General features: G+C 36.5%; 2 protein-coding genes across 2 annotated transcripts; both read right to left on the reverse strand.

The window, feature by feature from the left end:
• Positions 1 to 277: 277 nt before the first annotated feature.
• Positions 278 to 1,256, reverse strand: LOC120351077. Its single transcript, XM_039427035.1, has 2 exons — positions 1,167 to 1,256; positions 278 to 669 (listed from the first exon to the last, which is right to left on the reverse strand). Exons 1-2 carry the CDS (start codon positions 1,216 to 1,218, stop codon positions 278 to 280), a joined length of 444 nt encoding a protein of 147 aa, XP_039282969.1. The 5' UTR covers positions 1,219 to 1,256.
• Positions 1,257 to 7,899: 6,643 nt separating this feature from the next.
• Positions 7,900 to 8,550, reverse strand: LOC120351078. Its single transcript, XM_039427036.1, has one exon. It carries the CDS (start codon positions 8,548 to 8,550, stop codon positions 7,900 to 7,902), a length of 651 nt encoding a protein of 216 aa, XP_039282970.1.
• Positions 8,551 to 24,705: the final 16,155 nt, after the last annotated feature.

The raw sequence follows: 24,705 nt of genomic DNA on the forward strand, positions 1-24,705 counted from the left end.
TGAGAGCTGGAAAGAATCCTTATTATATTAGATAAGTCAATTGAAGGAAATTTGAAAAAAGCATCATATATACAAGCTTTTTGGTATCAAAATCTGTAATTTATTGTACTGTAAGTTATTATAATAAGTGTTGATTTGATATTTTCACAAAGTATTTTATTTACAAAGTGTGCCCATTTATGGCATTTAATGCAGGCAATCCACCCCTCATCAGATTGGAAATATAAAATATCCACAATAGAGACAGTTTGCATCTTCTTCTTCATCCTCTGTATTGCTATCTCCATCTTCTTTTTCTTTCTGTTTTATGATCCTGCGCTTTTGATTCCTGTATCCAACGTTTTTGGTCTTCTTTACATTTTCTTTTGACCTTCTGAATTAGTGATTTCTTGGCTGCTGGTTGATTTTTGTTGAGCTTCTCTTCAATTTGATCCATGAGTTCATGTTTGTATGAAGAGCTTGTTACCACAACAGTTTTACCTTTTTTATGATTTGTCTGTTGAACATTCGCTCGTCCTACATGAGGAAGAGGCAAAATTTGCTCAGGAGATATTGTGAAATTACTTTGAGAATTACTTGTTAGGCCTACATTGTGGATAATGTCGTTTTCTTCAACTTCATGTACAGCTGGACCCCAATGAGAAAACCCAGGCTGTGCATCATTGTTAGCTGGAACATTTCAATAAAATTTATTCAATACAGCTGGACATTGAATAAATTAACAGTCTACTACACATTATCTAGAAAAAGTCAAGCTAGACAGAGCCGGAAGTTCAATCAGAATAGGCTAATTATAAGTTTCAATAAATGAAATACATTTTCAAAACACCACCATTTTTACGTAAATAGGATATTCATAACCATATTAGCCTAGTAATAGTAGTAGAATAAAAAGTTGCCAGTGAATTGAAAATGTCACTGCAACAAACATCAGAGAGTCTATGTCTAAACGTGTTAGTAAACTAATGGGGTAAGATGGGGTCATCCCCATCTTGCCCCAAAGTAGGTTTCCCCATCTTGCCCCATGGTATAGCTTTTAGTTGAATTTTGATCATTTTTATATATTAGAAATAGTAGAACAATTACCTATATCATATTATAGTAGGTAAGGAAAGATACTATTAGGATATGTTGATAAAATATAAAATAATTTCAACACAACTCACCTGTCACAAATTTGAAAGTGCCGAATATTATAATGTGAGTCAGCTGAACCATGCATAAGACCACTGGACATGAACGCTTCACTCAAAAAGGTTGCGGCTTGTTCGTAGTGTTGTCCTTTGCCTTTAAGCAAGTTATGATCTTCATCAACAGAGTACAGCACCTGACAGTAAAGAAAATAGACCTACCCCGTCTTGCCATATTACCCATCTTACCCCACCTTCCCCTACTACTGTAGTAAATGAACCACACGCTCTTGAATGTTTCGAGAAATACTCCAACATACACAAGGCAACACGTGTATTTGCCTATGTGTTGCGATTCATAGAAAATTGTAAGCTGAAAAAAGTAAGGGAACACAATCATCGCAGCCATACAGCACTACGCGCTCGCGCTGCTCGCGCTGCTCCACCTCCGCCGTCTGTTGCCGAGTGTCGTTCGGCTCTCTTGTGTATCGTGAGGTTGACACAGGCCTCCTATTTTGCGAAAACATTGAAGCTTCTCGGCAAGGGAGAAACTCCACCTCAAGAACTGCTCTCTATTTCGCCTTTCGTCGATTCTTCCGGTCTTCTCAGGGTGGGCGGACGCCTCCGCAACTCCAGCCTTCCGTATGATAGCCGTCATCCACTAGTGTTGCCAATAGCCTTATTTGGCACCCTCTCTCTGAGAGACATTTTTTGTAAATAGAGACTGAATATTATGTGTTCACCGCTTATGTGTAAAACTCATCGTAATTAATTATGTGCATCGTCTCTTCATCAAGTTTGTGCAATACTTCGTGTGTTACCTCTCATGTGCTACAGTTTCAAAATTATTAAACCCATGCTTCGTTTGGTGGGCGGGATGTTAAGAATACTCGAGAGATAAGAAGTACAGAATTGTTCCTGCAGTTCCCCTTCCCCCGCTTCACCCTCATTGCTGTTGGAGAAGAAGGCTTCTCCCTCTTCAACCTCAGTCTTCAGCACTCAGCTGACCCATATACATCTCTCGTAAGTATAGCTTAAAAGCTCTCCTTTTTGTTATTTCACACAGCTCATATCATACATGCTAACCAGTTCTAAATTCTCGGTCCTCCTAGCTCTCATAGAATTACCAACATTACCGCTACTGATAACAATATCAGATTGAATCAGTCTCTTCCAGTAAATAATATTGAGGGTTCATATTACTTATTATTCTTCATCGAAGAATATGAGTACTTGGGACAGGGACTCTCTTCCACAAATAGAGCTGTTAGCGAAGTTAATGCTAGAATTAAGAAGGGGTGGGGAAAGTACTGGTCATTGAGGAATATATTCAAGGGCAACTTTTCCAATCAGCTGAAATCCAAAGTGATGACAATGTGCGTGTATCCGGCAATTCTCTATGGGTCGCAAACATGGGCGCTAACAGAAAGATTGGACCAGAAGCTGGAGACAACCTAAAGGAGAATGATGCACAGCATACTTAGAATCAGACTTAGTCTGAAATTATCATATTAAAATTTCAATTATAGGTTATGGAAATGTTGTGGTGAACCTAACCTAAAACGCTTGAAGGCTTGGAGCACTAGTATAGAGTTGAGATCAATCAAGCCTGCGTATTATATAATATATATGTGATAGCATGCCATTATTTGTGAATTATTATTATTTTTCGTCATTGTGTAGAAAAGGAAAAAGGAATCTATAATCATAAGTTAATCGAAATTACTAGCACAATAAATGAGTTTATTCTTGAAAAACGAATTATAAAAAAGATATATCATGTTGATGTATAGTAACAACAAAAAAGTTTCAAATACCCTTTCTATTTTTACATTTATTGTTTAGATTATAAAAAAATTAATATATATATTGAATAGAAGTGATCTTGCTAGATTCATTCCTCTCTGCATGAACAATCAGAGGATAAAGACAGGGATACCAAAATTTGAATTGTTGAGATGCAACACAGAATGTCAAAATCTATATTGTTATAATTTCATTTTTTATTATAATTCACCTATACCGTTGGAATTGAATTATATTCATGTTTCAATGTATTTATTTGTCTTGTAAGTCAGGGAATTGAATGTAAACAAACGAACTATTTTACATAGAAATATACGTGTCCACTACGTCACTCAGCTACAACCAAGAGCAATTGTCCTATTCAAATTAGAAACAGAGAGATTCAAAGAATTGTAAGCTTAATTCGTGGAAAAAGATTGCTTCTCTAGCACTGACCTTGCTCTAGTCACACGTTCCTAGTAAACTTACATTTTGTTGAAAAATTTTACATAAATTGTTCTTTAATTGTTTGTGCTTGATAATTAAATGTTAATTGTAAAGTTCCTTTTGTCTGTAAGAATAATCATTAATGTAAAATACCCGATTGAATCTACATGTATCGCCAAGTAATGTACCAGCAACACGTTCTACTTGGAGGCCAGAAAATCCAGCACATGGCAGAAGAATAATTATTTGCGCACCAAGGAAAAAGGAAAACAGAGTCGCGTGGGTTATTCTTCTAGTAAATAAATTGGGGCCCCATCTACGATTCATAAGCGATATAAATTCTAGAGAAAATAAATGGTCATGACCAGATTGCAATCAGGGAAAATTCAACGTTAATCTACATTATAATAATCATCATTGAATTGAAATAATTTATAACCTGTTTATCGATCAAGCTATTTCAAAGCAGAACTCACAACCCTGTAATTATCATTTTATCATAATTATTATTTTCTTTTGATTTATAGATATTTATCAAATTGTAAATGGTACATGTCTGGTATTGTTAAACCAGAACACGTTATACTGATCACCACTATTCACTTGGAAATTATAATTCACTATCTTCTTATTTCGAAAATTGTCGCAAATCTTGTGTTTCTATATAATTGAAATAACTGAGCATATCTTCCAGTTCGTTTCCTTTCTAAAATCTTAATATCGTCTTTGACATGTTACCATTGGTATTTTGGTAGACCTCATATGGTCAGTGGAACAAGTCGGGAAATTAATCGAGTGCAAAGTTGTAGATGGTTGCTAATGTATCAGTGGATCACTGCGGAATAATTCAATATAATTCTGCTTACATTTGCTTTTACATTGGTCACTGTCAGTAGACTAGCTCGTTATTTCCAGACTAAAAATAGTGTATGCAGCATTTTGCAGGTATCAAGTCAATGTAACCCAACACTGATAGGATGTGCTCGAACCTCTTTTCAGAAATTATATTTATTTGATAAAGTACTCATTATTAATTCTGATAGCGGTGAGAGACACAATCATACATGGATTTGTGATCTATATCTTTGTTCAGGTTGCATTGGCTCTTTATCAGAACAATAAACAGGTGAAAGTTTTAAGATTGCTTTATTTAAGCTCACTACAATTGAAATATTCCAATCCCAGATCTGGGATAACCTACAAATTTCTCGGTCCATATTAAGAGATCAAAGATCTCTATCAGTATACCGCCGTTGACTCTGACCAATTAAATAAATTCTCAGTTCTGATATCTCACAGTGGGGCATATATTCAAGTACCCATAAAAGTGAGAGCTTTCATACATTTATCCATTTCTTGTGTGGTCCATGCCCTCCCTGGAGATACCCTCCCATAAGATACCTAAGCCAGAAAGAAAATTATCACTTATATAGACTTCAAAAACTTGCATGAAGCCGCCTTCCTGACTGATGTGGCTCAGTCTCCACGGCATCAAATTGAAGCATTACCCTCAGTTGATAACATGGTCAAGACTTTCGAAAATTGGACTTTGACTTTGTATGACAAACATGCACCTTATGTGACAAGGAGGACCAATAGAAAACGAGTACCGTGGATGACTGAAGACATACTTGAGATGATGGGACGTAGAGACAAAGCACATAGAAAATTTAAAAAGACAGTTTGATCGAGTATAGGAGCCTTAGAAATAGAGTTGAACAGGAATCACGGAACTCAAAGATTAGGTACTTGAATTCGTTCATGACAAACAATAGACAAGACTTTAAATCACTTTGACAGGAAATAAAAGAATTCAGGCTTGGCAAACAGAAATCGAATCCCCAAATTGACTTATCATTGAACAATATAAATGACCATTTCGTTTCACACTCTAACCAATGCGACGAAGTTGTCATTGCTAATCATATCGATGATCTTGAAAAGCATGAGAGTAAAAATATATAAGTCTGGTCGTGGTTTTTTTTTAGAATACAATTTCGATAAATCCTTATAGGCTCGCTCAGGAGCTCTTGCAATTCATTGTTCTCGGACAATTTATAGAGATCTTTGGAAGGTATTATTTCCAGAGATTCAATTAACAATGCAATATATTGCTGTGTAAACCAGCTTATTCTGTTACTGATAAAATTGGATGGTAACTCTCTTAATAATTTAATACTGATAATTAATAAATAGATATGAGATTCGTCCTGCGTGGTATTAGGGAATAAAATAAATGGAATACCATGAGAAATTTGATACATATATTGTACGAATAATATTTGAAGTCAGATAAATATGGAAAATATATAGAGCAACAAAACATATACAACAAAATAAGAATAAATATATCAAGATAAAATATCATAGACTAGTACACTATACTTTAGCTCTTTAGCACGAGACATCACCTTGTGCTTTTTTAATTCATTGATAATATGCATTCATTTGTATGCAGCTTAGGTATCGACTTGCTGTTGCTTGTTGATTTAGACAATCTCACTTTATATCTCATTCCAAAAATCATTGAATAATAGATTGATAAATCAAAGATTATAAATATAATTATTTCTGTAGTTTTCAGTATATTTCTCAATAATATATATATATATATATAATATATATATATATATCTCAGGGCATAAGGTTCGGCCTCTGATGGGAATAGATAAATCAATTTATCCAGTGAACAAGAGCTTCATTATATCATTACAAATTATTAAATAGAATCAATGATTGAGTGAGCATTTGTATTACAAGATTAAAATTTAATATTCCTTTAATTTGTGTACCTTGGATATGTAAATTGGCTTATTCTCATTTAATGAAATATTTCTTATATGTTCTTAAGACTTGCGCAAGTTTTGTATTAATTTTTAATATTTATAACCTTTCCGACGAGCTAGCTTTTATATTTATTTCACTTGATCACTGAGGGCGCCTCAACTTTATATATTTCGACTATTTATCACTCACGTGCTGAATTTTAATAAGCTGTTGGCGGCGATCCGAATTTCCTGGTAGTCCTGGATTTTTGGTGGCCAAAGTCGTCTTCTCCAAGGGGTTCGATAAATATTTAAATGACTTTCGCTCTAATGCAGCATCACTAAGTCTTATAGAAATTTAATAAATGAATTTGAGCTTCAAGTCTTCAAAAAGTACAATGTAATAAAGGGTCTTGTGCTCTACAAATTTTAGTGTCCTTCCATAGTGGTGTCTTGCAGGCAAGTGGGTGGGTTCTACTTTTATTTCTACAATTTTCATTTCCGACTTGCAAATTTACATAACTCTAAATAATTCGTTACTACGCCATTTAAAGTTCAAATAGTCCATGCCAATCTATTAAATTATTACCTATATCATATATATGATATTTTATATGTCCTCAGGCCATATCCAATACATAAACTGAATAGTAAAAATATACAAAATCTTATCATTTATAGAAATATTTGTAAATACATTTGAATCGGCTCTCTATTGCCGCCCATCGATTACTACAATTTGATTGGTTCATGCAAATTCACTACCGTATACATGCGCCTAGGAACCTCCTACTTCCTTGATACTCTAATTCATTTTTATTTTGTGATTGAAGTACATTTATTACATATAGTATATTTTTATAAGGTTTATAAGTTGTTTCTCCCTCTACAACAATTAGCCATGTGCTTTTTCAAAGTCCTCTAGTTGCATACCATCTGTTGTTAGAGCCAATGAGGTGGACTTCTAAACACGTTACTTAGTAGCTCAGAAAATAAAATTGTTACCTTTAAAGGCATCTAGTTTGGGTATGGCGGGTTCACAGTGGACTGTAAGAGCAGTCTCCTCGTTCTGGTAGGCGGTAACACGTTCAGATAATCAGGATTCACTTGCACTGGCGATGATGAATACATGGGCCCATGTCACAGCGGAGAGATTACACAAAGAAGATCCAAATCTAGATATATAGCGGAGTACTCAACCAATAACTTTTCCTAACTAGTCGCGGTAGTAGTTTAAATTCAAATAAGCGAAGCAGTAATACATTTATAACTTCTTTAAAAGGAGACACAACCGTGTGGCGTCAGGACAACAAGCTTCATCAGGGAGAGGTTACAAGCGGAAGAGAACTGGGAAGCAAAAAGGCGGGGGAAAACAGGGAGAACAGTGCCAACTACATATTGAACTAAACGATCTTAGAGCAGCTGATGGCAGTGGCACGCTAGATGGCCAAACATACTCCCCCCCAAAAACGAACAGTTTTTAAATCGGGTGAAGCAGCAACAAACACTGTACATTGCGGCAGGGCGGTGGGTCTGCGGTCTTGAATACAGTGAGCGGTGTGCAGAGCGATGTGGTGTGAACACGGGAGCGTGATGTGAAGACAAGCGGGGCAGCACAGCACAAGTTGCGGAATGCGCGTAGATGTGAACTGCGGTGCGGTCATCAGGATGTTGCGGCAGAGTGGATAACACAAGGTGGCGATAACGAAGCGACGCGGACAGTCACAGGTTATGCAGGTAAAACCAAACTACTATAACATTGTTGGATTGTTCTAAATGAGGAGGTGAATTTTACTTTGGTCTCTGATAATATTACCAGAGGCGCATTTGATTGTCGCTATTCTGACAAGTCCATCTTTGCCAGGGTGCAGCGCTACAATTCTGCCTAGCGGCCAGCTTAGTGGTGAGGTGTTGATTGATTTGACTACAACCAAATTGTCAATCTGTAAGTTTCTTTTAGTAACCTTCCATTTTGTGTGGTTCATTAGTGTGCATGGATATTCTTTTGACCATTGGCTCCAGAAGAATTGCATCATTTGGTTGCAATGTCTCCAACGGCGAGTTGATAGTATTTCTTTAGTCTCTATCGGTTGTGGTGGTGCGGTCAGGGGTCCACCTACTAGGAAATGGCCAGGTGTTAGAACAGAAGCGGCTTCTGCGGGCTGTGAAGACAGTTCAGTTAGCGGTCGGCTGTTCAAAATGCTTTCTATGCGGGTGAATATTGTGTCAAATTCTTCATATGTGAGAGCGTTGTCTCCAATACAGCGATACAACAGCGTTTTAGCGGATTTGACGGCAGCTTCCCACAGGCCTTCATGGTGGGGTGCGTAAGGAGGGATGAATTTCCAATTTATGCCATGGTTGGACAGAAAACAAGTGACATCAGGGGGTAGTGAATCCAAAAGCTTGGCCAATTCATGCATTTTTCTAGCGGCGGATACAAAAGTTTTGGCATTGTCAGAGCATAGCGTATGAGGCGTACCTCGTCGGGCAATGGATCATTGTAGTGCGGCGATAAAGTGGTTGACCGACATAGAAGACAGAAATTCAAGATGAGTAGCTTTTGTGGCAAAACACACAAATATGCACAAATATCCTTTTGTAGTTTGCGCACGTTTAAGCAGAGATGTCTTGCAGATAAAAGGTCCAGCAAAGTCCCAGCCAGTCACATTGAATGGTTTGTTGATGGTGACCCATTCGGCAGGTAGCGGGGCCATGCGTTGTTGCAATTTTGAGTGGCGAAATCGGTTGCTCAAATTCTCATGATCAATATAAGGCTGCAGAGTCAATAAATGTTTGGGACATTTTCCCGAGCTTAACTCATTTATTTCCTTCTGAAATTTGACCTTTTGCACGACTTGTGTAATGAACCTTTTAGCAATCTCCGTTTCAGAGGCAACAACATCAACAGTAGCAGGAAGTGGTTCACAGTCACAAAATTTTTGAATTAATTTGTTACTATAGTCACAGCGGGCGATCTTGATTCTGTTGATGAAGCGTAGTATATACACAAAAATTCAGCATAATTTTCCGAATTTGGATACACGTTCACAAGCGGGGTATAGCGGGTTTGCTAGCGGTTCATCTTGGGGTAGTTGCAAGAATATACAGCGGGTTTGACTTCATCTCAGGTATTGTTTCACTGACAATGTGATTAGACACAGGAAAATCAACAGCGAGGCATTGAAATGCGGCAGAAGCATGCCACCAAGTATGGCAGGAAACGAGTTCGGTTGGCAGTAGTCCATGAGAAGCAATATCAGCACAGTTGTTAAGCGAGGACACATGATTGAATAGTTCGGGTTTCACTAATTGAGTGATTTGCTGTACACGATTAGCAACAAAAATCTGCAGTTTGTAAGTAGGTGTATTGATCCAGTCCAAGGCGGTTTTGGAATCAGTGTAGAGACGAATTTCCAGCAGGTTGTATTCTGATAGAGTTGGTAAAATGACAGATACGAGTTGTGCTAACAAGAAACAGCCTTTCAATTCCAATCGAGGGATTGTTAGGGTTTTGAGGGGCGCAACATGACTCTTGGCGGCAATAAGACGACAATCAATAAAGCGGTTTTCAACTTCTCCATGAAGGTACAAGCAGGCGGCATATCCTTTCTCTGAAGCATCGGCAAATCCCAACAGTCTAATTGAGGAATGGGAGCAAGCTTACAGTCTTGGTATGCGAATCTGGTGTAATTGGTTGATAGTGGTAACCAAGAATTTCCAATGAGTTAATAGTGGTGCAGGAATTTCATCATCCCATCCAAGGCGTTCAGACCACAGAGTGCGCATGAATAACTTAAACAGGAGAATAAGCGGTGATAGCCATCCCAGTGGGTCATAAATTCGTGCAATGAAGGCGAGTATTGTTCTTTTCGTGCTTTTTTTAGAAAAGGGAGAGATGAAATATCGGAAATCATTGGCAAGTGGACTATACACAATACCAAGGACTTTGGTGGTTGCAGTATCATCAAAAAGGCATTCCTGATTGCTCAAATATTTGGGCGACATATGCTCAATCAACTCAGGTGTGTTGGAATTCCATTTCCTCAATTCGAAGGAGGCGAGTGACAATAACTCATTGAGTTCTTTGATGAGTGAATATGTGGTATTCAGGTCATTGCTTCCGCCAAGTATGTCGTCGACATACGTTTGCGACTTCAGTACTTGACTGGCAAGTGGGAAAGCTTCACCTTCGTCCTCCACTAATTGTTGCAGAGTACGCTGAGCGAGATACGCGCTAGAAGATACTCCATAAGTCACTGTTAACAGTTCAAATTCTTGAATTTTTTCTTGGTGGGTGGGTTTCCAAAATATATGTTGATGCTGGCTGTCTTCAGGTCTCAGCAGGATTTGTCTGTACATTTGTTTGCAGTCTGCAAGGATGATAAAGCGGTATGAACGAAAGCGGGTTAATACTTGGACTATGTTTGTTTGATGTTCGGCTCCAGGCAGCAACACATCGTTGAGTGAGAGCCCATTGGCGTCTTTGCTAGATGCGTTGAAAACAACTCGAATTTTTTGAGTGTTGTCGTTTTTCTTGAATATTGCGTGATGCGGGATGATGTAATCTACAGCGGAATCAGCAATTTCCAAGTGACCTAAGTCACAATACTCATGCATGAAGTCAGAGTATTTGGTTTCAAGTTCATCAGATTGACTCAGTTTTTTCAGTAGTCCTAACTGATTGCGGTATACCTTTCTGCAGTTATTGCACAGAGCGGGAGCGCCAGGTTTGAAAGGCAGTGCCACAACAAACCTTTTTCTCAGAGGTGCGATAAGTAGTGGATTGGTACAGTTTCTCACACAACTCGTCTTTGGGCAATGACTCTTTTCGAACGGGGATGGCCTCTTCAGTTTCCCAAAATTTGTTCATGATGGTGTTGAGCTGTGCTTCCTGTGCAAACATAGTGCAAATGAGCTGCATTTCGTTGAGCGGTGCGGGTGAGTCCTCAATATTCAATCTACCACTTAACACGTAACCAAAGATTGTGGCAAAGGCAGCAGGGTTACCAGGAATAATGGAATTTTCTGAGGATATAAAGATGTTGGAGTATAAATTGGCACCAATCAGTAGGTCAATTTCAGCAGGCTCATCAAAATTAGGATCAGCAAGGTTCAGATGCGCAAACGAATTCTTTAGTGTGGGGTGAAGCAGAAAGACAGGAAGATTGCCAGCAATTTGATCTAATACAAGAGCTTCGGTAGAAAGAGCAATATCAAATTGAGGTTCGGACAATATTCTTAACTGCACAATGCCTTTGACAGATGTCCTTTTTTCAGAGATTCCATTCAGTTGGATTTGAGCGGGCACAACAACTAAACCCATTGCGGTGGCGGCTCGGGTGGTGATAATGGCGCGCATGGAACCAGAGTCCAACACAGCACACAACAAGAAGGGTTGATTGTATTGGTTCAAGACTGTAACGACAGCGGTACCAAGTGAAGCGGAATCATGTGAGGCCTTCACTCGAGTGCAGCCACTAAAAGTGTGTGGTATAGAAGAAGAGAACTGTTTGTTACATATTGTGCACTGGAGGCAGGGCTTGAACTTATGGGCGGAGATGCACAACTGTTGGCTGGCGGCGAACTGGGAGGCAGATTAGAGCTGATAGCCAGGTTTGGTGCGCTGCTAGAAGGTGCATGATAAGAGCTTACTGGCGGTTGCGGTGGGGCAGCGGCAAAAGTCGGCACATGTAGCGGGCTGAAACCAGGAGGAGGCACATGGTGCACGGCGTTTTTGCTGGTACCGGTATGCGGGCGTCCATATTGATTTGGTGCTTGGTGCGGTTCAGCAAACCGATGTTCAGAGCGTTGCTCTTTAAAAAGTAATGATTGAAGATTGTTAGCGTTATTGCACAGAAGCGTATGATGGTGATTAGAGCGGCAATTCTTGCAGCAAATCATTGAGTTGCAATTTGCTTTCTTGTGCTAGTTGATAATTACTTGTGCTAGGTTCAGCTTTAACAGAAATGGGATCTACATATCCAATGTTGGCGCTAATTACTTGGTCATATTTGTGGGTTAGTGCGGTCACTTCCAGAGATTTTTCTTGACTAGCCACAAAACTCAATAAACGGTCAAAAGTGGGAACTTGATCATCTGGTATGGATTCTTCAAATTTGGTGTGGACAGAAAGCGGTAATTTGCGAATGCACATCATGGTAATCAGAAAATCAGCTTGGTTCAGGTTCATGTTAAATAGCGATCGTTTGGCTGAGTTAAGCTCGATAGAGAATTTTTTCAAAGTTTCAGCCAGAGTAGTAGAAGGAACAAAGGTATCGAATTTATTATATAAACTATATGCTTGATACCAAATATTGTTGTATCGTTTGTGCAAGCTGTCATAGGCAGCTTTGTAGCATTCAGCGATGTTGGCGTAATTTTGAACCAAGGTCAAAGCGTCATCACTTAAATATGAAGTTAGAAGATGGTATTTGGCCTCACTGGAATAGTCTTCACTGGTGTGAACAGCAGCATCAAAAACATTTTTGAAAACATTCCATTCATGAGGTTCGCCTAAAAATGTAGGTATCTGCAGCTGAGGTTTCACAAAATTATTAATTGGCAGTTCATTAGCGGTAACAGCAGGTTTAGGAATGGTATCAACCAGCTTGATACTATCAAATCTGGTTTGGAATTGGATTTGCAGTTCAGCAAACTCCAAGATAACTTCCTCAGATAGTGACTCTTTATCTGTTGCCTCATATTCACTCATTAATTTATCGAATTTTTTATCCAGACCAAAATAAAATTCACTACAAGTCATAGGTACTTGTTCATTTTACTTATCAGCTAGAGAAGATATCAATTGGTGCAACCTTCTTAGCTTATTCAATAATGGAAAATTTGCTGCCATGGTTGTTATGAATAATCATACAGAAATAGAAAAATAGGTTACCAGATTGAAATTTACAATAGAAAAAGCTCAGATTAGCGGTCAGAACAGTTTAAGTTAATGGCCGAAAAAGTTCATATTTAACAAGAAATGGTTCAAGATCAATGTTCAAAATCAATAGTTTGTAGATCAATATTCACAATTAATAGAAGATAGGCGGTAATCCTCTACGTTTAGCGGTAAGAAAACACACCGTTAGCGGTAAAAGTTTGTAGCTGACTGTTAGGCACTGGAGTTCAAAACCAAAACAAAAACATTTTGGGGTCTGTTGAATCGGGTGTAAAAGTTTGATAGTTGACAGCTCGATAGTCGATATCATAAGTCACTAATCGATGTTTTCAAATTTTGATACAAGATGGTGGTCAAAAGCGTCCAAATCGAAAATTTACGATTTTCCAAGAAAACTCACAAAGAAACTCTCAGAAAAATTGAAATGAGCGTTTTTACTGTCTGTAGGTCGCTTTTCCTCCAGTATCTGGCTACGGTGGACCAGGTTTCGTGTTAGAGCCAATGAGGTGGACTTCTAAACACGTTACTTAGTAGCTCAGAGAATGAAATTGTTACCTTTAAAGGCGTCTCGTTTGGGTATGGTGGGTTCACAGTGGACTGTAAGAGCGGTCTCCTCGTTCTGGTAGGCGGTAACATGTTCAGATAATCAGGATTCACTTGCACTGGCGATGATGAATACATGGGCCCATGTCGCAGCGAAGAGATTACACAAAGTAGATCCAAATCCAGATATTTAGCGGAGTACTCAAACAATAACTTTTCCTAACTAGTCTCGGTAGTAGTTTAGATTCAAATAAGCGAAGCGGTAATACATTTATAACTTCTTTAAAAGGAGACACAACCGTGTGGCGTCAGGACAACAAGCTTCATCAGGGAGAGGTTACAAGCGGAAGAGAACTGGGAAGCAGAAAGGCGGGGGAAAACAGGGAGAACAGTGCCAACTACATATTGAACTAACGATCTTAGAGCGGCTGATGGCAGTGGCACGCTAGATGGCTGTGGGTGAGTGCGGTTGATTCAAATGGCTTGGCCCATACATCTGTTTACAATAAATGTTTGCCAAGGTGTCTGGCTAGATTCTATGTTATGCAACTTGATCGATCATTAGGTCGCCGATCAGTAGGTATTTTAAGCCTAACCTCAAATTCTCCAATATTTTATATAATATAATATGAATAGCAAGAAACTTTCTATTTCTATTCAGCTGTTCTAATTTTTGCCATGATACTTCATATTATCTAATCTTTTAATAATCGTTATCACATTTGGTGATACTAGACTAGCTATTTCACTTCAGACCTATAAAATTCTTCTAAATAGGGATTTTGCTTGCCCATCATATTTTAATATGTTACACGCTCCCCAGAATTCGAATTCAAAATATTTTGAGAATCAACAATGTTTTTAATACAAATTTTTCCTCCAACATATCAACATGACCTATAAATATTCACCAAAAATGCTTTCAAATATCATAATAATTCGCAGACCTTATCTGCTTATGCCTCCCTTAAATCTCCATCAAAACAATTCCAAAATCCCTCCTTATCAACACAAAAATATCACAAATACAACATCTTAAATACATTTCTTCCTCTAAAACATAATACAATACTTTCAAAACTTCCACTTGCAGTGGTACCAACTTATCTTCATACAATAAACATCTGATTCTCATACAATAAATCTCTTTCAAGAAAACTTCCGAGTAACAATTTTTGGGGCTCATATTTCATTACAATTTCTTGGTCTCCAAATATTAACAATGTTCTATGAATCAGGTACAATTCTTCTTTTTGCTATATATTATTTAGGCTTCTATGGTAACTCGATCAATGAGGTGTCTTGGTAACAACATGGCATTAACAATGATAATAATATTAAAAAACATATAAATTAATATATTAACATTAATAAATACATTAACTACATATATTTATAGCTTCTTGGTTACAATACTTCTCATGAACATATATATGAGAGCTACATACTGGATCTAGTTGGCTTTGGCCAGCTGACTAGTTTTCAAATTTCCGCTTTTTTGACATCATAATTTTCTAGCTTCTATCCCAGCAATACAAGTTAACCTATTTGTCACAATTTCTACATTTCAAGGTAATTTACATATTTTATTTTTCCTATCCCCTCTTGTGCCCTTTTTATATGATGCTGAGTGGGAAAATACATAATTGAAAATTGTTCTTTTGTTTGTTCCAGGCCTCTAACAGTTGGAAGGAATTAAAAATTGTATTCATTGACACGAGGTTCTACATCAATATTAAATTAATTAAGACAGGTCAGTAATTGGTTGATAATGTTGTTTTCATTTGACTTCTTATCATATTTCCTTCATATTCGACGATATTGCATGTAGAATTGTAGTGGTTTTCCCATATCTTTTGGCTTTTCTGCTTGTTGACGTTGCTGTAGGCGGTTAGGTTATCTGCTATCCGTTTGTTATCAATAGATGAGGCTGTCCTAATGATAATTTATCCATCATAAATTTAGAGCCCTGGTATCTGGTATATCCTTTTAAACAATTCCTTGCTTCAATTATGGTAATTCCTTTTAATCTGCTCTTTTCCGATTCATCCTGTAATCTTAATTCATCTTTCCTCTCATTTCCATTCAATATTCTTGATTTTGGTTCATTATAACTCATTATGCTCACGACAATAAACATTTTATATTATTAGTTTTCCAATTATCAATAGTAGATTCTTTTGATAATAAAAATACAATATTTTTCATCAAATCCACAACACAGTCTTTTATCCATATCACAGCTATAGCAAATATTACACAGTATATCAGAACATTTATTATCTCTTTTAATAATATAACCTCTCATCATATAATAGCCAGGTACTTCCATTTTATTTACATTATTTCTTATTTCTTTCACTCTTCTTAGTCACTGTTTATCCTTCATCAATCTCCTTTGGTAATCCACTCCATTATTTTCCCGGCATGAATCCATAATTGCTTTGTTATCAGTTCCATTTTTAATCCATTTACTTGATCCATTTTCCTGGTCACATCGCTGATTATCTTCCTTAAAGCATATGTGCCACTGATGCATGACATCGATTCTCTGTCCTCCATCCTGGTGTCGGTCCAGTGTCCTCCTCCGGCGTTTGAAACGTGCATGTGGTCTCCTTCGGCGCATGCCGTACCTCCCTCATCGCTCCTGCCTCCGGGCCTTGCGATGCATGCTCCTCCGGTCCTGTAGTCCACCCTCCCTATCCTGATGTCGGTTGTCCAGTGTCTTCCTCGGGTGCTTCCATCTCTGGGCCTTGTGGTGGGCGCTCCTTTGGTCTTGCATGTTGTTCTCTCGGTCCTTCCTGGTGTCATCCTTCCCGTCCTTGGTGTGCTTTTGTGAGGTCAATTGATGTGCGGGTGTAGGTTTGGTGTGCGGATGCATGGTGGTGGTTCCTTGTCCTCCATTCTGGTGTTCCTCAGTGGCAGGTTGCTCCTCCTGCGGTGATGGATCGTCGGTGGGGAACAGTATGCTTAATAGGGGTTGTTGCTTACGGTGTGTTTTAATTGCATGGTGGGCGGCGGTTTTTGGTGTTGGTTTCTGTTCTTCCAATAGTATTTCTGGTAAGTTGTTTCTAAAAGTAGTATATGATGCTGAAGTATCTTTATTTTCTTTATCTATTCTTTCTGAGCTTGTATGTGTTATATTGCGAGTATCATGTAGACATAATTGTTTAGATGTAGTCTTCTCTATGTTTAGTGATATATTGCCTCTATGATCAGTATGCTCTTGTTGTGGGTTTATTATAGTTGCATGTTCGGTAGTGTGATCTGTGCTTACTTGTGGTAGTGGCAGGTTATAGCTTCTATTGTACTTATTATGAGTATATCCAGTATTAATGTTCAAACAGTCATGGTCATCATAAGAATTCTTTCAATTTACTTGCTGTGGATAATGGTTTGTTTGGCGATTTTGAAACCTTCCATTATTCCAGTTATTATTCTGTTACTGATCGCTGTGGCGTTCAAATTGAGGAGTAGGTTGGAAGCAATCATATGGTACCGGTTCATAAGCTTGGCTGGTGTACTGATTTATCTTTGAATTATGTTGATTTTGTAAATATGATTGATCTGATCGGTGATTTGGTATTGCCATCACAGATTGTCTGCTGTATAAATGATCTATTAGATGTTTGCAACCAGTTATTGGCTGTGTAGCCAGTGCTGTTCTGACTCGGAAGGGTAGCTTTTTTACGATTATATTTGCTAAAGCAGAATCACTTATTGGCTCATCTAACTGAGCATTTTTCAATTTAATTGTAGTAACAAAATCGATGTATGTGTCGTCTGTCCTTGGATTATATTCACAAGCAATGATGTTGGCTAGTGTATCCATTTGTCTGTCTTTACTCCAATATTGTTCAAGGAAAGCTGCACTGAATTCGTCCAACGTCCTGAATTTGTGATTATGGATCTGGAGAAACATCAGAGGTTCACCGCTTAACAAGCTGGATAATCGAAGATGCCACATACTCCAAGAGGTGGGGTGTTAAGGATTGAACTAGTTTTATTTGGTTGATGAATTCTTTAGGTTGAAGATAGCGGTCTGTATTGTCAAAATTACCTAATTCATTGAAACTGTGCAGTAAATCAAACGTTGCTATGGGGATAGGCTCTACATTCTCGTGCGGAAATTGATGTGCTTGACTTTCGAGTTGTACTAACTTCTCTTGGGCCTGTTTCCAATGACTAGTAGCTTCCGTTTCATCATCTACTACTTTGGCATTTAATTTAGATAAAAATAATTGCCGTTCTCCAACAGCTGTCTCCAATGGATTAAGTAGAACTTTGTTTTGATTGATATCAGAATTTAGGTGAGCTATTTGTGTAGATTTAGTATTCTGTTGTTTATTTATGGGAATAAGTTGACTATTATTTCTACTGTCGAGTTTATGTCCTGTGTTTTAGTTACTACTTGCTCTTGAATTTCTTTTTGACAATCGGCTTTAATGTTTATCGCTATTTTTTGAATTTGCGAAGTGTTTTGTACTGTTAGACTATCTATTCTTTTTATTCAGTTCACAGGTAACTGTATCTAACCTTTCTGATAATCCTGCCGTAATTTTATCCTGACTTTCCCTTTGTAAATTTATCATTACTTTCAACTCTTCCTTATGATTTTCTACTTTGCTATCGATAGCATCTAACCTCCGTTCTATTGACTGTATGGCGTCCGTTGCCTCTCTCAGACCCTGTTTATTGGACTCTTCAATAAATTGCTGTGTTTTCCTCTCTGATCTCCTGCATCATATTACTCATTGAATTTTGTAACATGATAGTGAACATACTGCTAGTTTGTTCCATTATTGCCTCAGTTACTGGGTCTAGTTCCGTATCTGAAAACATGCTTTGTTTTGTCAGATGTGACTCTGCCCCCGGGTATACTGGATCTGCGGGCTGCTCCTTACCCCTCTTGACGTTGATCTCTGCTATCCTCTGGTTTAGCAGTGCATCAGCGGTGTCGATCTGAGTGGATGACAGAGGTTGCAGACTTTGTGGATCGAAAACTATCGACCCAACACTTCCTGGTTTCCTTTCTTGTGGCGTATTGACATCTACCATGATGAGAGTTGATGTGCTGGGAGTCGACAAAGTGGGGTCTGGACAACCGCCGTACATGTATGAAACTTCAGAGTTTGCGGGAGTGTGGTTCATATTACTAATGTGTGTCAAGTGCAATATAAAAAAGTGATGAATAATATGCAAAGGGTGTTTTGTAATGACACAAGGAGGGATTCACAGCGAACAGTTGTATGCAATGTGCTTTGGGTACCAATTATCAAGGTATTTATCACTTAAGTTTTTTGAATCATCCAGTATATGTGGATGGAAGTTGGCGGATGCGGTGCCGGATGCGGATGGCGGTGAATGATCGGGTGAGGTGTCCTCGGGGTCCGATAGACTTGGATTAACCGGGTCGTTTCCTGCCATGGCTTGCAAAAAATAATGCAACAAAACTGTGTGGTGAATGAACGTGGAAGTGTGGATGTGATATATAAAAATAATTAATAGGAAGATCCAATTGAAATCATTATAGCTTCGTAATGAATGAAATACAGAAAATGTGATTCAACAATGTCTTCAGTGATGAAGTGAATCAAATTAGCAATATTGTAAACATAAAACAATGAAAGAATATGCAGAAATAGTGGATATTCAATAATGCAGGTACACCTATTATAATTTATTATTCTTATTATTATAAGTATTTCAATCTTATGAGTTCCCGCCGTAATTATATTTAGGGCTAGTATTTCTCACAAAAGAAAATTTTATAAAAAGCAGTGATGCTCTGCTTGAATTACTCCACAATATATCCGTGACTTAGTTTTACTTCCCCTTTTATACTCTGAAAGGTTTGCAAATACAGTAAATGAGTTTAATCCTCCTTTCCATAAATTTTTATAAATTGCTTTGATATGGACCTAATGCTCTTAAAATAATATGACCTTTCTCATGGTATTTCTTATACCTATGACTTATAATATGAGCAATTTTCAAATAACAACAATAGTGAAATTCTGAGTTCGATTCTTCCTTTAAAAAACTCATCAATCGATAAATTTATTTTGTTCAAAAATTGTGTATGGCATGTCTTGCTGTTCTTTATCTCAGTGAACAGTTGATATTGAATTTGAAGAAATTCACAACCCTGAATTTTTCAAAAAAATTTCCCATTGTCAGCGCTATAGTATACTGGACAACTATATGATCCTCTTAGTCAATTATCCACCTCATCAATGCCTATCACTTTGGGCGCCAAATCATGTAAAGCGGTATTTTACACGCCTCACACATGTATAATCATGTAAAGCTTTTCCTGGGGGAGTCACTCTCACCTCCAAGGATTGGTCGATACACGTATAATGGATCTTGTACTGAGTCACCAGTGTTGAGGTTATAAATTTTGAAAATGCGTGTGTGGATGCTAACTGAATACCAGACTGATTGATTCACTACAAGATTCGATACAATCGTCTGAATCGTGGGAGGCATAAACACTCACTCACCCTTGATTCTTCTTATGACAGATTGTATAATGATGAAATTTTTATAAGCAGTTTTGCGGTTGCTTAACACTGAATATGGAAATCCTGAAACTATTACCTGTGATGAAATAACATATGAAATCATACAGGTCGAGCAAAAAATCCTGATGTAGATAATTTATGGGACTGCCTCTCTAATAAGTTCCGAAGGATTAAGATAGGGTACTGGGACCAGATATCGTTCAGAATATATTTCGAGAACAGAGTCTTGTCGGGTTTTAATTTCTATTGTAGGAAATTATATGATATCCAGCTGCATCTGCTTTACAGTTGACGAATTCGCTCCTAAGTCGAGGTTGGTAACAGATAAAAGCTGATATATGAGGAGGTAAGGACAGAGAATAGGTAATCTTGATCTGACCCCACACACTACATCCACTTAGATCTGTCCCAATATCCAGCTTAATTCAATTATTCCAATGATCGTACTTGATCGGTTCTTGATGATATAGAACGTGTCAGACACAATAATTGACAGGCTTAAGAAATAATCAAACTCAGAACGCGAATTGATAAAGTGGAAATATAATTCAACAAAATATATAATTTGACAGTGCAGATTCAGAGCTTGGATTACAAATTGAAAATAATTTAACATTAACAAAATGATCAAAATTTTTCTTGTAATTGCATGACACCATGCATGATTCAACAGAATTTTATGATTGATAAATTTAACAATTCGTGAAAAATGGTGAAAATGAATTATAAAATATTTTTGAAATTGCTCGGGGTCGTGGTTCTGGCAGTGGAGGATAGCTAATCAACTACAAGTTCTTATAAGTTCTATACCAAATAAATTCTAGGATCTTAATAATTAATAAGCGCTTGTCGGCATGGCCAATGCTTTAACGAAGAAAAAATTTATATTTTCTGCACTGTAATATTTTTTGAAGCGTAGCTTGGGGCCCCTTTCAAATTTAAAACTCACGTGAAACTCCTTGGCAGTCGTGGTTTTCCCTTTAGATCAAATTTGTTTGATCTGTGGCGGGTCCAGGCTTCAGTCTCAGCATGTGTGGAATTTTAATTTAATATCTCCTTCACCAACAGGGAATAATTAAACTTGAAACTCTTAAATTATCGATTGATGAAAAAAATTCACAAATAACAAATAAAATAGCCTAAAATATTGGCTCACAGATAGAACATATAAAATCGAACAAAATTTCACAAATAGGTCTTTGGTAACTTTTAACAAGGTCTTACTGGTGAGGATTTCAAAAGGGAAGTGCCTGTCTTTTTCTAAGCTTCTTGGCAAGAACCTTTTCTCTGAGAATCTCTGTGTAATTAATTTGCATGAAAATTTGCCATTGGTAGAATGATTATGACGAAGGCATGTCGTCAGTGGCAAGCAGTAAAATATAATTCCTTTAATTACAATTATAACTTAATTTGTATAATTCTTTAAACTGCTTAATTCTCTAGATAGAGTTCCTCTATACAGTGTACATGCACTAGCATATATGATAAGGCAGGTTTGTTGTCTGATAGCAGTTTAACATATGATGTTTTCAGATGATCACCCTTTTGGTGCTATTTCTATGGCATATGATTGGCTTAGACTTGCCAAAGAGATTCATTCACCATGTGGTTCAGTTGAAACAATAATTAATAATTTAATATATCTATACAATTCTCATTATGTTTGAAACTGTTATAATTAATTTTTGCTGCTCTTATCAATAATACACTATTCATGCTATGACCTAGTTAGTTACAATAATACTTGACATTATAATATAATTTTGTGAATAATAAATAATTTCAACAATAATACATACATTTTATTTTTCTATTCGAAATTCTTGGTCCTTTATCAATAGTTCTTAAATTTTAGAAATAATATCACAGCTTGCATGAAAACCTGGCATGACATTTTATAGTATATTGAGTCAGTCAGCTGTGTTTGAGCTGCTGCAAAACATCTGATCAATAGTAAAAATTAAAAGAGCAATATTCATAAACGATTTGTTCTCAATTTGCAAAATAATTATAATTTTATTAAATAATTTTTTGAAAAGATGTGTAGTACAGAACGGTACTCTTATCTGATACACAGCTGTTGATAAGGAAGCCTTATCGCTCGGTCGCTAACTATTCGTTTAGCAGATCCTTCATTCTATAAGGTTAATTACAATTTCTCTGGTTAGTTCTCTCCTCTCATGAGATTTATTTAAAAGTTTCATCACATCACCTATATCATATATATGATATTTTATATGTCCTCAGGCCATATCCAATACATAAACTGAATAGTAAAAATTTATAAAATCTTATCATTTATAGAAATATTTATAAATACATTTGAATCGGCTCTCTATTGCCACCCATCGATTACTACACCTTGATTGGTTCATGCAAATTCACTACGGTATACATGCGCCTAGGAACCTCCTACTTCCTTAATACTCTAATTTATTTTTATTTGGTGGTTTAAGTACATTTATTACATATAGTATATTTTTAAAAGGTTTATAAGTTGTTTCTCCCTCTACAACAATTAGCCATGTGCTTTTTTAAAGTCCTCTAGTTGCATACCATTTGTTTACAATAAATTTTTACCAAGGTGTCTGGCTAGTTTCTACGTTATGCGACTTGATCGATCATTAGGTCGCCGATCAGTAGGTATTTTAAGCCTAACCTCAAATTTTCCAATATTTTATATAATATAATATAAATAGCAAATAACTTTCTATTTCTATTCGGCTGTTCTAATTTTAGCCATGATACCTGATATTATCTAATCTTTTAATAATCGTTATCGCATTTGGCAATACTAGACTAGCTATTTCACTTCAGACCTATAAGATTCTTCCAAATAGGGATTTTGCTTGCCCATCATATTTTAATATGTTACAACCCATATAATTATTTTATTTCTGTCATCAATTATCAATTATCAATTTTCTGTTTTTTTTCTCTCAAATATTCATATTAATTAAAACTTTTACAATATTTTCATTAATAAGTAAATCCTTAGTTGAATTAATGAAACTAACGTTTTGGTAGAGAGTTAGTGGGGAGGATATTTTTATTTTTCTCAAAGAATGGACATTGATATGTCCACAGCTCCACCAATTTATGTAGATGCATAACAATATAATTATCTCTAGTTATTATATTACAAATTGCTTTTTCATATCATATACAGTCCAATAATTATTTTCTTAGTCTATATAATGTAATTTTGAATGAAAAAGACTAAGAAATTGTCAAAAAACCACTGATTTATTGATAATTAGAATTATTGATATTTATTGATATTGATTATTAGTTTATCAGAGATTGACAATGGTGTAATAACCGAAACCGGTCTTTCTAATTATCAATAAATCAGTGGTTTTTTGACAATTTCTTAGTCTTTTTCATTCAATATGAATAATTACCACAATATCAACTTCTCAACTACACAAAAAGATATATAATGTAAATTCATCTATTATTTTGCTGTATTGTAAGCTATTGTAATAAGAGTGTATAAGCCAGTATATATTGTAATCTACATAAATAAAGTACTCAATCAATCAATCAAACTATATATCTATATTGCTATACGCCATTTACATATACCTGCCATCAACTTATATGTCATAGCTATATACAAGGGTTACCATAAACCACATTGGGCCATGTGGTTTCTATTGTAAGCAAGTTTCTAGGTAAGAATTAATTTTGTTTCAAACTATTTTGAAAAGAATGATCGTCTGGCTAGGTGGACTGTCCAAATGTATTCTCAATAGTTCCGAGAAACGGTTCTTCTTATTATTCTAACTCTCGAGGGTCCAAATTCTAACAATACAATATGTTCAGAGCACATTGTAACATTAAATGATTGAACAGTGGTATCCATCATTTGTAATAAATGATTGGTGACCTGTTTGGTAAAAGTAATAAAAGGGGGCGATCCACCAGTTCCCACATGGGAACATTGTAAAATTGTTGTTGCGTAGCATTAGATGGTAGAGCAAAAGCAGTTGGTTTTTTTATATTATCAACTAGATGTTTTTTTGAATTTGAAAGGAAAACATTTTTATTAGAAGTCAGATTTATTTTATTGAAATGAAGAAATTTCTGTGAGATTTAAATGTGAATTTTAACATATTTTGGTTTTATAAAATTAGTTATGCTACAACTATTCTAAAACAGAACAATATTAAGGAAGGTTATAAAATTTTGAGCATTTAATCAATTTAAAAAAAAAATTAAAATAAACTTGTTGCCAATGATTCTACAAAACGTTAGACAGAATTGTGTTGGACAGATTTTTGTGTTTTTCATTTAAACCAGTTATCTGACAGTTTAAAAAGCATTTTTCATTCATAATTAATTTGCAATTTCTAAAATCAAAACAATATGGAAAAAATAAAATGAATGTGGAACGATACCGTTATACAGTTGATGTCCATCCTAAATTGCCATGGGGATGTTCAGCCACGGGTCAGCTCGGTCTGTCTCAGGAGGTAGGCGATGAAAAAGTGTGTGAAATTATTCAGAAGAAAAATTTTCCACTAGCTGGCTGGAGAGGAGGCTAGAATGCTAGCCCCACTTCCACCTCTCCTCAACGTTTTTAACTCTGTCAGCCAAAA

The sequence above is a fragment of the Nilaparvata lugens genome, chromosome 4 (genome assembly GCF_014356525.2).
Source record: "Nilaparvata lugens isolate BPH chromosome 4, ASM1435652v1, whole genome shotgun sequence".
In the NCBI taxonomy this organism is placed as follows: domain Eukaryota; kingdom Metazoa; phylum Arthropoda; class Insecta; order Hemiptera; family Delphacidae; genus Nilaparvata; species Nilaparvata lugens.

What these genes read in the sequence shown, in the direction of transcription:
- LOC120351077 (XM_039427035.1), bottom strand. Translation starts at nt 1,218, where the DNA reads ATGGTTCAGCTGACTCACATTATAATATTCGGCACTTTCAAATTTGTG. An exon ending in CACTTTCAAATTTGTGACAG is followed by an intron (nt 670 to 1,166) that starts GTGAGTTGTGTT and finishes GAAATGTTCCAG; the next exon opens with CTAACAATGATGCACAGCCT.
- LOC120351078 (XM_039427036.1), bottom strand. Translation starts at nt 8,550, where the DNA reads ATGCATGAATTGGCCAAGCTTTTGGATTCACTACCCCCTGATGTCACT.